This window comes from Struthio camelus, chromosome 1 (genome assembly GCF_040807025.1).
Source record: "Struthio camelus isolate bStrCam1 chromosome 1, bStrCam1.hap1, whole genome shotgun sequence".
Taxonomy (NCBI): domain Eukaryota; kingdom Metazoa; phylum Chordata; class Aves; order Struthioniformes; family Struthionidae; genus Struthio; species Struthio camelus.
In genome coordinates this window covers 2,172,149-2,186,662 of record NC_090942.1, presented here as the reverse complement: position 1 = coordinate 2,186,662, position 14,514 = coordinate 2,172,149, and the positions used below count along the sequence as shown (strand labels likewise).

Genomic DNA, 14,514 nt, shown 5'->3' with positions numbered 1-14,514 from the left:
CTGCAGCATTGCCTTGAGTAATAAGTGACTTATAAGTGAGCTGTCACATTTTCACTTCATTTCTCTTTCTCCTTTTTTCCTTCATTTGCTAGTCCTTCCTACTAAGGCTATGACTGCCCCAGCTTGTGAAAATATACCCGAGCACAGAGACGCCCAAGCTGGCCGTGCAGAAGCCACTGAGGATCAGGAAGCAGCATCAGCATACATTTATCAGCTCAGCTATGTCACTGCGCAGTGCGTCCACAACGTGCGGACACAGCGCTCTCCGAGCGTGACATGCCAGCACAGGGATCTCTGCCCCAGGCTCTCATTGCGGCCCATGCACGCCACGAGCTCGGGGCCATCTCCACAGCCTGGTCGCAGGTGGCTCACGTCTCCTCCTGTCAGCAGCAACGGGGAAAAGCAAAGTCTTTTTAACGCATCAAGCTCCTACCCTTGGAAATCGGCCAAACGATCAGCCACGGCTCGTTGCTTTGTGCCTACAGTACCTAAAACGCTGGGTGGTCTCCTTTCCTAGCACCCGCCAGGGCTGCTGTCCAGCATGGCTGTAGGCCCACTTCTGCAACGCAAACATTAAGGCACTATTAGGCACGCTGTGTTCACACAAAGCCTTGTGTAACCTCGATTGCCCTCTACCATGTCCCATCATCTATTGCAACATGGAGCAGCAGCAGCGTGTCCCCGCACCTCACATGCCCACTAACAGCCACCTCCCCTCGACAGCCACCTTCAGGCACAACGGGGACCAAGGCAGCCACGTCGGAGAAATGAGAGTGCTCTGCTCAGCAGACAGCCACAGAGGAGCCAAAATCATCAGGCAACTAATTACCACAGGGGAAGGGGGAGCGAGGAGAAAGCCCAAAGGCCTGGTTCTGTCCTACAGTTTATTCACAGCTACTCAAGTGACCAGTTGTCTCCCTGCCAGGCTGATAAAGAGATTCCAGGTGGTGGAGGGAAACTGGATTATTTATCTACTTTCTCTGCTTAAACGTTCATTTGCCGCTCCACCTCGTTCTTGCAGCCAATCTGCCCCCAGGCCCTACACTGCAATCCTTTCGATGCATTCCCTAGGAGGCAGGAACAAAACGCCGAGAGACACCAATATCTGGAGGGAGACCTTGGAGGGAGACCGGCCACCTTTCAACACCCTGGGGCAAGTCCTCACCAGAAGGGTGATGGAGCTACCCCCTGCCATGGGGGTACCCCCAGAGCTCCCGGGGACACCACAGAGCAGGGCCAGGAGCCACCGTGCGAGAGGGCTCCTGGGGGCACTCCAAGGCCCCAGTGGGGTGGACAAGTGGTGGGGGCTCCTCAAGGGCTTGGCCAAAGGGAGTGATGGGGCTGAGGGAAGGCCCCAGGGAAGGGGCCGAGGGGTTGAGGGAAGGGGCAAAGAAAGGAACCAAGGGGATGAGGGAGGAGGCTGAAGGAAGGGGTCAAAAGGCCAAAGGATGGTGCTGAGAGAAGGAGCTGAGGAGATGAAGAAAGGGACAGAAGGGATGGAGGATGGTGCTGAGGGAAGGGGCTGAGGGGAGGAAGGACAGCGCTGAGGGGAGGAAGGATGGTGCTGAGGGAAGGGGCCGAGGGGATGGAGGACGGTGCTGAGGGAAGGGGCCGAGGGGATGGAGGACGGTGCTGAGGGAAGGGGCCGAGGGGATGGAGGACGGTGCTGAGGGAAGGAAGGACAGTGCTGAGGGAAGGGGCCGAGGGGAGGAAGGACGGCACTGAGGGGAGGAAGGACGGCGCTGAGGGAAGGGGCCGAGGGGAGGAAGGACGGTGCTGAGGGAAGGGGCCGAGGGGATGGAGGACGGTGCTGAGGGAAGGAAGGACAGTGCTGAGGGAAGGGGCCGAGGGGAGGAAGGACGGCGCTGAAGGAAGGAAGGACGGCGCTGAGGGAAGGGGCCGAGGGGATGGAGGACGGCGCTGAGGGGAAGAAGGACGGCGCTGAGGGAAGGGGCCGAGGGGAGGAAGGACGGTGCTGAGGGAAGGGGCCGAGGGGAGGAAGGACGGCACTGAGGGGAGGAAGGACGGCGCTGAGGGAAGGGGCCGAGGGGAGGAAGGACGGCACTGAGGGGAGGAAGGACGGCGCTGAGGGAAGGGGCCGAGGGGAGGAAGGACGGTGCTGAGGGAAGGGGCCGAGGGGAGGAAGGACGGCGCTGAGGGAAGGGGCCGAGGGGAGGAAGGACGGTGCTGAGGGAAGGGGCCGAGGGGATGGAGGACGGTGCTGAGGGAAGGGGCCGAGGGGATGGAGGACGGCGCTGAGGGGAGGAAGGACGGCGCTGAGGGAAGGGGCCGAGGGGAGGAAGGACGGCGCTGAGGGAAGGGGCCGAGGGGAGGAAGGACGGCGCTGAGGGACGGCGCTGAGGGGAAGAAGGACGCCGCCGAGGGGCCGCGGGCGCCATGCTGGCGGCGGCAGCGGCGACCTTGCGGGAAGAGGAAAACGGCGGGCGCGGCCGGACTCTCTTTCCGGTTCAGTTTTCACTTTCTGTTTTTTTTTTTTTTTTTTATTTTGGAGAGAGGGGGGGCGGACTTTTTTATTTTTTCCCCCCTTCCCCCCGCCACCCACGCACCGTCACCCACCTCCCTCCCTCTCCCTCCCTTCCTCCTCCTCCTCCTCCCCCCCTCCTCGGCCCCTCCGCGCCTCCCTGTCACTTCCTGCGGCCGGCGGATGGCGGCGGCCCCGCGTGCCGCCCCGCGCCGCCTCAGCTCGCCCGCTCCGCCACCACCGCCACCGGGGCCGGGCGGGTTGAGGCAGCCACCAGGCAGCGGAGCGGAGCCATGGGCGAGCGGCGGGACGGGGCGGCCGCCGGCGGCGGGACGGGTGAGCGGCGGCGCGGTGCGGTGGAGGCGGCGGTTGAGGGTGGGGGGGGGGAGCTCGGTGCCCGCAGGCAGGTGGCCTGAAGGAGAAGCGAGGAGGGGCAAAATAATCGTGTTTCCACCCGGGTTTCAGCTCAGTTCGCCTTCCTCATCCTTCCCCCCCCCAAAAAAAAACAAAACAAAACAAAACAAACCTGCCCCCACCTAGGGTTGGTGGAGGAGCCGGGCTGGCTGAGGTAAAAGGATGAATTTGGCCAGGATCCGGCAGACGAGGCGCGCGAGCAGTACACGAAAATAGTGATCGAGCCAAATTAAAAAAAAAAAAAATTTTTTTTTTTTTTAACTAAGGAAACCCACCCGGCCCCGCTCAGCTGGTGGTTTTGGCGCTGGGGTTCGGGCCGAGGCGTCAACGGGCTGTTTTTTTTTCGGGGGTCCGGCGCCGGCGGCGGTCTCGGGGTCGCCACGCTCGCCGGCGCCGCGAGAGCCCGCTGACGGGCGGGGAAGGCGGACGCGGGTCTCCTCGCGTCGCCAGCTGGTCTTTGGTGGCGTCCAGGAGTTTCCAGAAGCGTTAAACGCGACTCGAGCGCCCCGGAGTTGCTGTTTTTCCCCTAGGAAAGTCGGTGTGTCGGAAAATCCGCCGCCTTTAGGAGAAGAGGGGGTCTCGGGCCACCGATGAGACCACCTGGCCCCCGAAATTAGTCTTTCAGCGCTAGTTTGGTCTGTTTTTGGTGTTCCCGGTGAACTCAGCCCAAGCACGTCTGTCGGTGGCAGAGCTGGCTTCGGCGTGTCCATCCCGAACGCTCCCAGTCCTCCCAGACGTCAACATCCCGCCAGGCTTTGAGCCGTGTGGGCGCAACTCGTCGTGGAGCTGCGCAGCAGATTGCTGAACTTATCTGGATTAAAAATAGCCTCTTCTACGTGATATATATATATATATATATTTTTTTTTCCTGCTGCGGTTTGCTGGTGTTGCTCATTCTGCCCCAACTGTGGCAGCAGGGGAAGAGGACGAGCGTCGGGGCAAGGGCTTGCGTAGGTTAGCGCAGCCGTCAAGAGAAGCGTTTACGGGATTACAGCTTTGGTGCAACGGCGCCAGCATTGTCGCATGAAATAGGTATACCGGTACTGCTCGGTTGAAACGCCGCGACTGATCGTGAGCGCCAAATTTGAGAGAAGAAAGTGAAACGTCCGTCTTTTGTGGCACGTGCTGTTTTGGCACCGTTCTGCTCTGTTTTTGATGGTGAAAGAGTTACCCTCCAGTCTTGGTGGGATGTTCAGAGTTCGTGGGCGTGCGGGGGTATTTCAGTATTTCGTGGCTTCAGTTCCATTTTTACTGGAAACGCTAAGCGCGTCTTGGTGCTATTGGTAATTTCCGTAGCCAGAGGGTCCATACAGCAGCTTCACTGCTCTATCAAGCAGAACAAGAAACTAGAGTCAACGCTAAAATGGGAGCATCTATAGCGAGAGCAAAAGTAATGCCGCAAAACGAACCTAAGGAACGTTTTGAAGGTTGTCAGGCTTGCTCAAAAGCAAGAGGAGTAAGTAACTGATCTGGATGAGTATAGCTGCTGTTTTTCAGCTCGTTTCAGGTAGAATAACAGTACGCCTAGTTTCTCCAGGCACAGACAATTTTTTTCTTTTCCCAACTGGAAAATACGTGGGAGGGCTCAGCGTTGAGAAGGTTGTTTTTAACACGTGAAATGTTGCTGTTGCTCTGACAAGGCTGCTTGTGTTCTAGGAAATCTTAGACATTGCAGCAGTGCATGTGCAGTCAGCTTTACACTGCGTGCGCTTTAGATCCAGGACTTCCCTGGCATCGATTTATGGGGTCGGCACAGCACTGCGGGACTGGGGTCCTGGGAAATAGCAGGTAAACTCCAGCTTACGTGGCAGATTTTAGGTGCAGTGTGGTGGATTCCTATGTGTGGGTTTCAACTTAGAGTCTGTGGGCTGCATTTAAGGCATCTGTGAAATGTAACCTAAGAAAGGCAAACTTGTTGTTAGTGAGTATTTCGTTTTAGAGCTGGAGCGCTCTCTCCTGCAAGGTCAAAACACGGAAAGCCTGACTGTCTCAGTCCATCACGGCTTGTGTGCTAGCACACAGAATCGTTTGGCTGACTTGTTCTGCAAAGAAAGAGGCATCTTTAATTGTCTGAGCGCTAGAAGATCTGGAATGGTGCTAGATTTGGGAAGAGTCAACGCAGACCCCTGCGTTAAGTGAATCCACATCAAGCAGATTGTACACTGATAGAAGAGGGGAGCCATGGCAGGTCAGAGCAAATACATTTAGGGCAAGTGCTTTGAAGAGCATCTGCTGAGATGAAAGGTAGCAACAACTGCTTGTGCAATGAGTTAACAAAGGAAAACTTGCAATAATCAAATCTGCAATTACATGAGCAGCTGAAGACAGCAGGAGGGAGGTGATAAAATCACAGAAGTGTTGGTTGGAAGGGTCCTCTGGAGGACTCCTGCTCCAAGGAGATTTTCACCAACACCAGGCTAGTTTTGTCCAGCCAAGGATGGAGACCCCCACCTCTCTGTGGCCTGTCCCAAGGCTGCATGACCCTCCTGGGGAAAAATTTCTCCCTGATGTCCAGTCTGAACCTCCCAAGGTGCAGCTTGTGGTGTTTCCCCTTGTTTTACCACCTGCCACTGCCAGGAAGAGCGGCTCCATCGTCTTTGTGACTCCCCTTCAAGGAGTTGTGGGCTGCAGTTAGACCTCCCCAGCCCCTTCTTCCCCAGACCAAACAGCCCCGCTTGCTTGATCTCTCCTTAAACATGTCTCACACACTGAATGGTTGTGTTGGGACTGCTTTCTTTGGGTAGGGTTGTAGCCGAAAGGTGATCTAAATAAATACTGTCAGTCGCTAATGCTGATGAAAAGCATTACAAAAGATCCTGCAGCCTAGAGCTTTGCATTCCTGGACTACCTGATCCCAGAGGTAATTTAAAACACAATCCAGCATTTCTGTTTTCTAGCTTAACAGCAATCACTGCATCTTACTATGGAAGAGTGTTTTAAATAAATCAAGCCAAGAGATTGCAAAAGATACCTTCTCGCCCAAGGTTTAAGGATAAAGATGTTGATTTAGGAGAATGGAGCTGCATCTGCCTGCCCGTTTCTTTTGGCTAATTGCAAAGGTCAAAAAGCTGTGCCTCCCCTAAATTCCCCCCGCCCCAACAATTTGAATGCTCAGTTTTTCCTCAGGGGAAATTGCTCCACAGTTAGGAGAGCTCCTGAATCTCCGTGCAGGCTGACCGCTCTCTTCCTGAAAGTATGAGGAAACATCCATTGCAGAGAGGTGGTTTGTAATTATCTTTTACGATGATTTATTTGCTGGGGGCCTGGAGCAGTTGAAGGAGAATTGACTTTATCAAGTCAGCTGCTGGCCTTACCCGTGAAAGCACCACATAAAATAGGAGATGATTCATACTGTTGTCTCTCTGATGTGGCAGCATATGTCCATTATGTGCTGTAGACTTGATGCCTTGACCTAGGGGAAAAACCTTGCGCTGATTTAATGGGCTGTCCCTGCTCAGGCCAAAGATCCTTCTTGGCCAGTGTCCTGACTCCAGGATCGGCTGCGGCATTTCCCTCCACTGCCCCGAATCTGTCCAGTTGATTTTTGAACCCATCTGCAGCATCCCATGGTGAGACCTTCAGGCATCGCTGCTTGTTATTAGAGCCCCCTCCTGCCTCTGCCAAACTGCCTGTGATACACCCTGTGCCACCTTTGCCAGCCCCTGTGGGCGGCCACTTCCCCTTTTGTTTGCCAGCAGACTCGCTCCTGATTTCTCCAGATGGGCTCCTCCATCGGCCCATTTTAAGCCAGAGGTCTTGTTTTGGTTGGACCATGAGTCCTTGCCTGACTGCTCCTGGGGAGTAAATGTAAGCCTAATTTGCATTATGTCGATAACTGGAAATACTTTATAAGAGTCTGATAATGTGGAGGCATTACCCCTCTGAAATGTCTGTACACCAATGCATGCAGCATGGGGAATAAGCAGGAAGAGTTAGAGATCTGTATGCAGTCACAGGACCATGATCTCATTGCAGTTACAGAGACATGGTGGGATAGCTCACATGACTAGAATGCTGTCAGGGATGGCTATGTGCTTTTTAGGAAAGACAGGCCAGGAAGGCGAGGTGGTGGAGTTGCTCTTTATGTGAGGGAGCAACTAGAATGTATGGAGCTCTGCCTCGGGGTGGATGAAGAGCAAGTTGAGAGCTTGTGGGTAAGGATTAAAGGGCGGGCTAATATGGGTGACACGGTCGTGGGGATTTACTACAGGCCACCTGATCAGGAAGAGGAAGTCGATGAGGCCTTCTACAAACAGCTGGAAGTAGCCTCACAATCACAGGCCCTGGGGGACTTCAACCACCCTGACATCTGCTGGGAAGACAGCACAGCTAGGCACAAAGAGTCCAGGATGTTCCTGCAGAGCACTAAGGATAACGTTTTGACACAGGTGATGTAGAAGCCAACGAGGAGAGGTACTGTACCTTGTACTAACAAACAAACAAGGTCTAGCTGGAGATGTGAAGGTTGGGGGCAGCCTTGGCTGCAGAGTGACCATGAGATGGTGGAGTTCAGGATCCTGCGAGGAGGGAGCAGGGCAATAACTAAGATCACAACCCTGGACTTCAGGAGAGCTAACTTTGGCCTCTTTAGGGACCTGCTTGGAGGAATCCCATGAGGTAGGGCCCCAAAGGGAAGGGGGGTCCAGGAGAGCTGGTTAATGTTCAAGTATCACTTCCTCCAGGCTCAAGACGGGTGCATCCCTCTGAGTAAGAAGTCCAGCAAAGTGGGCAGGAGACCTGCATGAATGAGCAAGGAACTCCTGGCAAAACTCCAACACAAGAAGGAAGTCTACAGAATGTGCCAAAGGGGACAGGCCACTTGGGAGGAATATAGGGACGTTGTCAGAGTCCGCAGGGATGCAACAAGGAAGGCTAAGGCCCATTTGGGATTAAATCTGGCGAGGGATGTCCAGGACAACAAGAAGGGGTTCTTCAAATACATCAATAGCAAAAGGAAGACTAGGGATGATGTGGGCCCGCTGCTGAATGGGGCGGGTGCCCTGGTAACAAAGGATATAGAGAAGGCAGAGTTGCTGAATGCCTTCTTTGCTTCAGTCTTCACTGCTAAGGCCAATCCTCAGGAATTCCAGACCCTGGGGACAAGAGAGGAAGGCTGGAGAAAGGAAGACTCTCCCTTGGTCGAGGAGGATCGGGTTAGAGATCATTTGTCTGAACTTGACGTGGGCCCCGATGGGATGCACCTGCAAGTACTGAGGGAGCTGGCGGATGTTATCGCTAGGCCACTCTCCATCATCTTGGAAAGGCCATGGAGATCAGGAGAGGTGCCTGAGGGCTGGAAGAAAGCCAACGTCAGCCCAGTCTTCCAAAAGGGCAAGAAGGAGGAGTCAGGAAACTCCAGGCCTGTCAGCCTCACCTCCATCCCGGGAAAGGTGATGGAACAGCTCATCCTGGAGGTCATCACTAAGCATATGGAGAACGGGAAGGTGATCAGGAGTAGTCAGCACGGATTCACCAAAGGGAAATCATGCTTGACCAACCTGATAGCCTTCTGTGATGGAATGACTGGCTGGGTAGATGAGGGGAGAGCAGTGGATGTTGTCTCCCTGGACTTCAGTAAGGCTTTTGACACTGTCTCCCATCACATCCTCGTAGGTAAGCTCAGGAAGCGTGGGCTAGATGAGTGGACGGTGAGGTGGACTGAGAACTGGCTGGATGGCAGAGTTCACAGGGTTGTGATCAGCAACGCAGAGTCTAGTAGGAGGCCTGTAGCTAGCGGTGTCCCCCAGGGGTCAGTCCTGGGCCCAGGCTTGTTCAAGGTCTTCATGCATGACCTGGAGGAAGGCACAGAGTGCCCCCTCAGCAAGTTTGCAGATGATACTAAACTGGGAGGAGTGGCTGACACACCAGAAGACTGTGCTGCCATTCGGAGAGACTTCAACAGGCTGGAGAGTTGGGCAGAGAGGATCGTCCTGAAGTTCAGCAAAGACAAGTGCAAGGTCCTGCCCCTAGGGAGGAATAACCCCAGGCACCAGGACAGGCTGGGGGTTGACCTGCTGGAGAGCAGCTCTGCGGAGAAGGACCTGGGAGTGCTGGTGGACAACAAGTTGACCATGAGCCAGCAACGTGCCTTTGTGGTCAGGAGGGCCAATGGTCTCCTGGGGTGCATTAGGCAGAGTGTTGCCCGCAGGCGGAGGGAGGTGATCCTGCCCCTCTCCTCAGCCCTGGGGAGGCCTCACCTGGAGTCCTGTGCCCAATTCTGGGCTCCCCAGCACAAGAGAGACATGGTACTACTGGAGAGAGTCCAGCGGAGGGCTACCAAGATGATGAGGGGACTGGAGCATCTCTCCTGTGAAGAAAGACTGCGAGAGCTGGGCCTGTTCAGCCTGGAGAAGAGAAGACTGAGAGGGGATCTCATCAACGTGTATAAGTATCTGAAGGGGGGGTGTCAAGAGGATGAGGCCAGTCTCTTCTTCGTGGTGCCCAGCGACAGGACAAGAGGCAACGGGCACAAACTGCAACGCAGGCAGTTCCATCTGAACCTGAGGAAAAACTTTTTGACTGTGAGGGTGACTGAGTAGTGGAACAGGTTGCCCAGAGAGGTTGTGGAGTCTCCATCCCTGGAGATACTCAAAACCTGCCTGGACGCGATCTTGGGTAATGTGATCTAGGTGAGCCTGCTTGAGCCAGGGGGGTTGGACTAGATGATCTCCAGAGGTCCCTTCCAACCTTGGCCATTCTGTGATTCTGTGAGGCAACTTCCATAGTCAACATCTTGTAGGCGTTGACCACTTTGCAGGCATAACACATTCCTGATCCTAGAAATTTGTGGGAATGGTGTGTTTGCTAACCTTAGTGCATATCTTAGCTTAAATAGAAAGAGTAAAGTGACTTGTAGGGGAAAGTGCTTCAGCACTAATGAGGAGACTCATCATAAAAGTTGGACTGTGCTGAATGTACCTAAAAGAGGTTCGCAGCTAAATATCTGATCAAGCATGTGATACCATGCGTTTTATAATGCAAAGTTAAATGAGATGGTTCATATAATTGTCATAATTACAGCATGCTTGAGGTGATTAAAAAGTGAAGTTGATTTACTAAAGAGTGAGAGCAGCAAAATCAAGGTGGGAGATTATAAAGAAGAGCGAAAAAGTAGACCTCGGCAGAGCCAAACAGTGGTACAGACTTCTAATGGGAGGATGGTCTTAAGGCATCCCACTTTGCAGTACACAAACTATTAGTGGTACAAAGTGGCATGTGGTGCCGGAGCTGGCAGTGCCAGTGATACCTGCTGTTACAGCTCATACCAATGATGGGACCAAGCCAGAAAAATTGGGGAACTCCTGGTCAAAGAGAGAGAAGATAGAGAAGGGCTGTGGGAAGAGACCAGTCAGGAGCAGCTGCACCAAGGACAGGGTGAAAGTCCAGGAGGTGAGCAGCGTGGCTGCGTTCGGTCTGCCTTAACCAGGGTAGTTGCAAACTTTGGGGGAATTGACGGCGTTCAAGTGTCTGCACCAAGTGCTAGTAAAATTTTAAGATGAAAAAAAATAGAAGGAAAAAGAAATCTTATTAGCTCTACAAGTCTGTACTAGTAAGTGGTTCAAAAGCCATTTGTTGTCCTCCTGGGTTGGCTTTGGAAGACGCTGCCTGGTGGGGCCAACCCGGACGTTGTGTGAAGATGGATGAGCCAAAGGAGGATCGTCTTTTTGAGACACCCGTGTTGCATGGCCTAGGCTGGTCCTGATGATTTACATCCAGCACCGGCAGGAACCCTGAACCAAAATGGGGAGCGGGTGGCTGCTGGGAGCACACGGGCCATGTGTCCGCTCTTAAAGCACGTCCACTCAGGCTGTCTTTGGCCAAATGCTCTGCAGAACGGAACACGTTGAGACGTTTGCTGGCGTGATCGGGGAGGAAAGGTTGAAGAACTGGCTTTGTCCAAGAAATGCTCTCGGAGAGAGGACGGCTCCTGCGCAGCCGCAGAGATTGACCTTCATTGCAGACTGGTATTAAGAGCTGCGAAGATGACTGTTTTTCTCCCTTGCTCTCAGAGAAGGAAATTGCCTGGATGTGCTGCACATTCCCTCCTGGAGGGTTTTGGAGCATGGATAACGCCCGTTCCGTGGGCCGTGCCGGTTCCTTGAGGTCTGCTCCAGCCCTTGGCCGCACCACCTGCCAGCTCTGCTAGCTCACAGCGCAGGGGTGGTGGTGGTGGCATGTCCAGGCTGCTCAGAGGGAAACAGCCACTTTCGCTTTTGCTTCTGTTTCAGGCACTTTCACTTTCGCCTCCTTGGAGCCTGCCCAGAGCCTGCAACAGCCTCATGCTCCCTCGGGGATGCGCAAAGTGAAGATGTCTGGATTTTGTCTGTGTTTCTGTGAGTGCAGGCTCTTCCTTAGGGTGCTGACAGGACTGAAGGAGCCTCTTACATCTGAAAGAGGAGACGAGGGTTGCAGCGAGCTGCCGGACTTGGTGGCACGCTCTGTGATTGTTTCATCTCATGTATTTATGTATTACTATGGAAACTTTTTTTTCCTTTTAGACTTTCTGTCATTTTTACACTGAACCCAAGGAACAAAAGTTTGAGTTATCAGCTGCAAAACTACTGTTTGTGATGCATTTCCAAAAGCTTCCCAGGCTTTTTTTCAGGTTTTTAACCCTAAAAGATGCTAAACACCTAATGCTTTTGCTGGCTTTAGCACACCACACCCTCAATACGCGTTTTAATCCCTTTGGGACTTTTAACCCTATAATCTTTCTTTATGAACTCAGTGCCTCACATATACGTGTGGAAACACACAGCTGACTCCCAGCTCACACGTTTAGACATGGCCTTTCCCATGCTCTAAGACCTCAAATTTGTCGAGGACTCACTTGCAAGGCATTGTTAGTAGGAAGAGCAGAATACTGTACTTGGAAAATGAGATGATTTAGAGCAGTCGCTGTGAGATTAGGTAGCGCCAGTTGCCATCCTGTGCTTTTGGGACATACTGACAAGAATCTCCACTAAAAATCGGTGCCGTGTCATCTGGAGATATTTGGAATTAGCTAGCGTTTAGTCACTCCTAGATGATGCTGAGCAACCAATGCGATATGGCTGGGAAAAGGGCAAATATGAGAAGGATTAGTCATACTGGGTGAGTTATTTTTCAGTAGACAGGGAATGCCTGTGCCCCAGGGGTGCTCCTGTGGTGGCGTCGTCCCAACTGGCTTCACTGCTTGCAAGAAGCAGGAATTGACCCTGGACCAGGAGCAGACCAGGAGCAGAAAGGTCCCTCTCCTGGGGAGAGGAAACACTAAGAGTACTGACATATATTGGGAAGAGCTCTTTGTTTTATTTTTCATTTTTCTGCTCTTGAGAGCCAAGCTGTTTTGATCTGCTTTTGTACAGCTCCTGCCTTAATGATCACAGAGGCGTCACCGGGAAGCGGGACGTTTAGAAAGTGAATACGAGAAGGCATAAAAGACATACATTCCCCAGAGCGAGGTTAAGAGAGGCAAAAGCCCTTTTGAAGATTTTCTTTTCCATGTTTCCAGTTCCCATTCCTGTCTGTCCTTTAACTGCTTTTCCGAGAACCGTTTTTAGATCTGCTCTTATACTGTCTCCCCCTGCCTTTTTGCCTTGTCCAGATTTGTCTGTTGCTCGGCAGAGCAAAACAGACACTGTCTCCCTTCTCCTGTTAATTCCTGTAGTACAGGCTCGCTGCATCGGGTTTTAGTGGTGTAGCTAAACGCATTAAATGCACACAATTGAAACTGCTTTTTTCCTCTGTTTTTATATCAGAGCCTTTTTTGGCCTCAGGTAGTTTGAGTGGAACAATAAGATTTGTGGCATGGGGAGTCTTTTTAATTGAGGGGAGGAATAGGAAAAAAAACCCAGATAAACACTTAGCCTTAAAAATAGGAGTCAAAACCCCAGAGAGGTTGCAGGGCAACATCTGACGCTGCCTTACTCCTCGCCAAAGGAAGGTGGGCCTTTCTGCCGCAGAGGTAATAATGAGAACTTAACTATTTCTCTTCAAAAATCTCTGTGAGGTTTTCCTTGGAGAGCTACCAGAGCGCAAAACCTGTTTTTCTGGTGGGATTTGGAGGTTCCACAGTTCTTTCCTTCTAGATTGTTGTTTTAAGTTCACAAGGCCATACAAAGTAACCCTTTTAAACATGTCTGTGCTGCAAACCCTGCTTGAGGTTTGAAATCTCATGAGTTATCACCAGTAATAAAGGTTTTAAAACCGGTGAGAGAGGCCAAGCCTAGGATTTCCTGTGTTTTTAAGTGGCTGCTTTTTTTAATGCTTGGATTTTAGCACCTGTAAAACCACAGATACTGCAGAGTTCTCTTTTGTTTCTGGTCCTGTTTGTAGTTTGCAAAGTGCTTTGTCATCTCTTCTTATTGGGTAGCGTCTCGTGGGGATGGTTTCCTTAGGAGATGCGTGGGCAGAGTGTGGTCTTTGGGAAAGGTCTGCCCATACTGCAGCGATGTAGGTGCCGGGGACGCTGAGCACGGAGCAGCAGCATGCGCTTGTCCCTCCTGTCGGTACTTTGTGCCTCCTTGGAGCAGCCGGTCACGACTGCTTGAGAGTTTGAAGGAAGGCTTGCATCGAAGGCGCCACGTTCATGCAAGACCTGAGGATCTTTATAATCAAGCAGATAACACCTGACCACGCACCGGGATTTTTCCTGTGTGCAGACACCAGCTCTCACACCCTACAAGAGGGTGCAACAAATCTGAGTCACTTTTTAGCCAGAGAGACCAGAGAGAACTCTGGCCTGCTGAGGAAGCACAAAGCTAATTTACAACCAGGTCTTGCTTTTAGTGGTCGTTAAGAATTTCCTTTTCTCCTTTTGCATAGGAAGAGCTCCAAGGCTGTCCAGAGGACTTGGAGAGCACCTGGCTAGGACGTAGATAGGGCTTTTCTGTCTTGTTACAGAGAGTGGAGAGAAAGCAATGGCTAGAGATGAGGCCCGTGTGCAGTGAGTCACGCTCAGCTGCCCCCCGGCTCTGCGGAGGCCCTGTGCCGATGCGGGGATGCTCAGAGTTAATATTTGCACCTGCTTATTGCTTTCCTCCTCCAGGTTTGCATCTGAAGTCAGAAGAGTCAAGTTCCCTTTTGCAGACAGCGGTTTCAGTGCTGCAGAGCTCCTACTTGGACGGTACATCTCGGGACGGTTTTCAATACAGCCAAGCAATTCTAGTGGAAAACGATGTTTTTCTAAACGAGGTGAGGCCTGTGGGAGCGCGGGGCCTTGCTGGAAGCCCAGGAGAGGCGTAGGGTCCCAGTGTGGGGCTGTTGGAGTCTCTTAATGCTCTTTTATTGGCAGATATTTGTGTCTTTTCTTTGCAGGGTGTGGCTGCTCTGCTTATCTCGTTGGGGCTCTACTTGCAGTTCCTGAATGGGGAGAGCCTTTGCTTTGCTTTCTTGCTTTTCTTCTTTCCTGATGTGATTAGGAGCAAAACGTCAATGCAGCCAAGGTTGCCAAAATTCAGCAGCAGATGCTGCTGGGGTGGCGCAGGTCTTCAGGGGCAGGTTGAAATGCTGGTTGGCTATCTAGCAGGGGAGCTCTAATGGTATTTCGTGTCAAGCTTGAGCTCTGCTGATGCACAGCAAGGCAGGTTTCCGTCGCATGGTGTTTCTCTGCCTCCCCTCACCCCTGTCCAGGCACC

General features: G+C 52.6%; 1 protein-coding gene across 10 annotated transcripts in view; it reads left to right on the top strand.

The window, feature by feature from the left end:
- Positions 1 to 2,317: 2,317 nt before the first annotated feature.
- The window catches only part of TASOR2 (transcription activation suppressor family member 2), a 45,567-nt gene continuing 33,370 nt past the window's right edge, over positions 2,318 to 14,514 (top strand). For 6 of the 10 annotated variants that reach the window (XR_011142355.1, XR_011142348.1, XR_011142347.1 and 3 more), the window contains exons 1-2: positions 2,669 to 2,818; positions 13,926 to 14,071. Coding sequence is in view for 1 of the 10 variants with exons in the window: in XM_068951476.1 (XP_068807577.1) it covers positions 2,776 to 2,818; positions 13,926 to 14,071 (189 nt within the window). In the remaining 9 variants the exon portion in view is untranslated. Of the gene's footprint in view, positions 2,467 to 2,668; positions 2,819 to 7,081; positions 7,310 to 11,059; positions 11,230 to 13,925; positions 14,072 to 14,514 lie in introns of those variants that run through there. The other 4 variants (XR_011142390.1, XR_011142394.1, XR_011142381.1 and 1 more) reach the window with 4 other exon arrangements.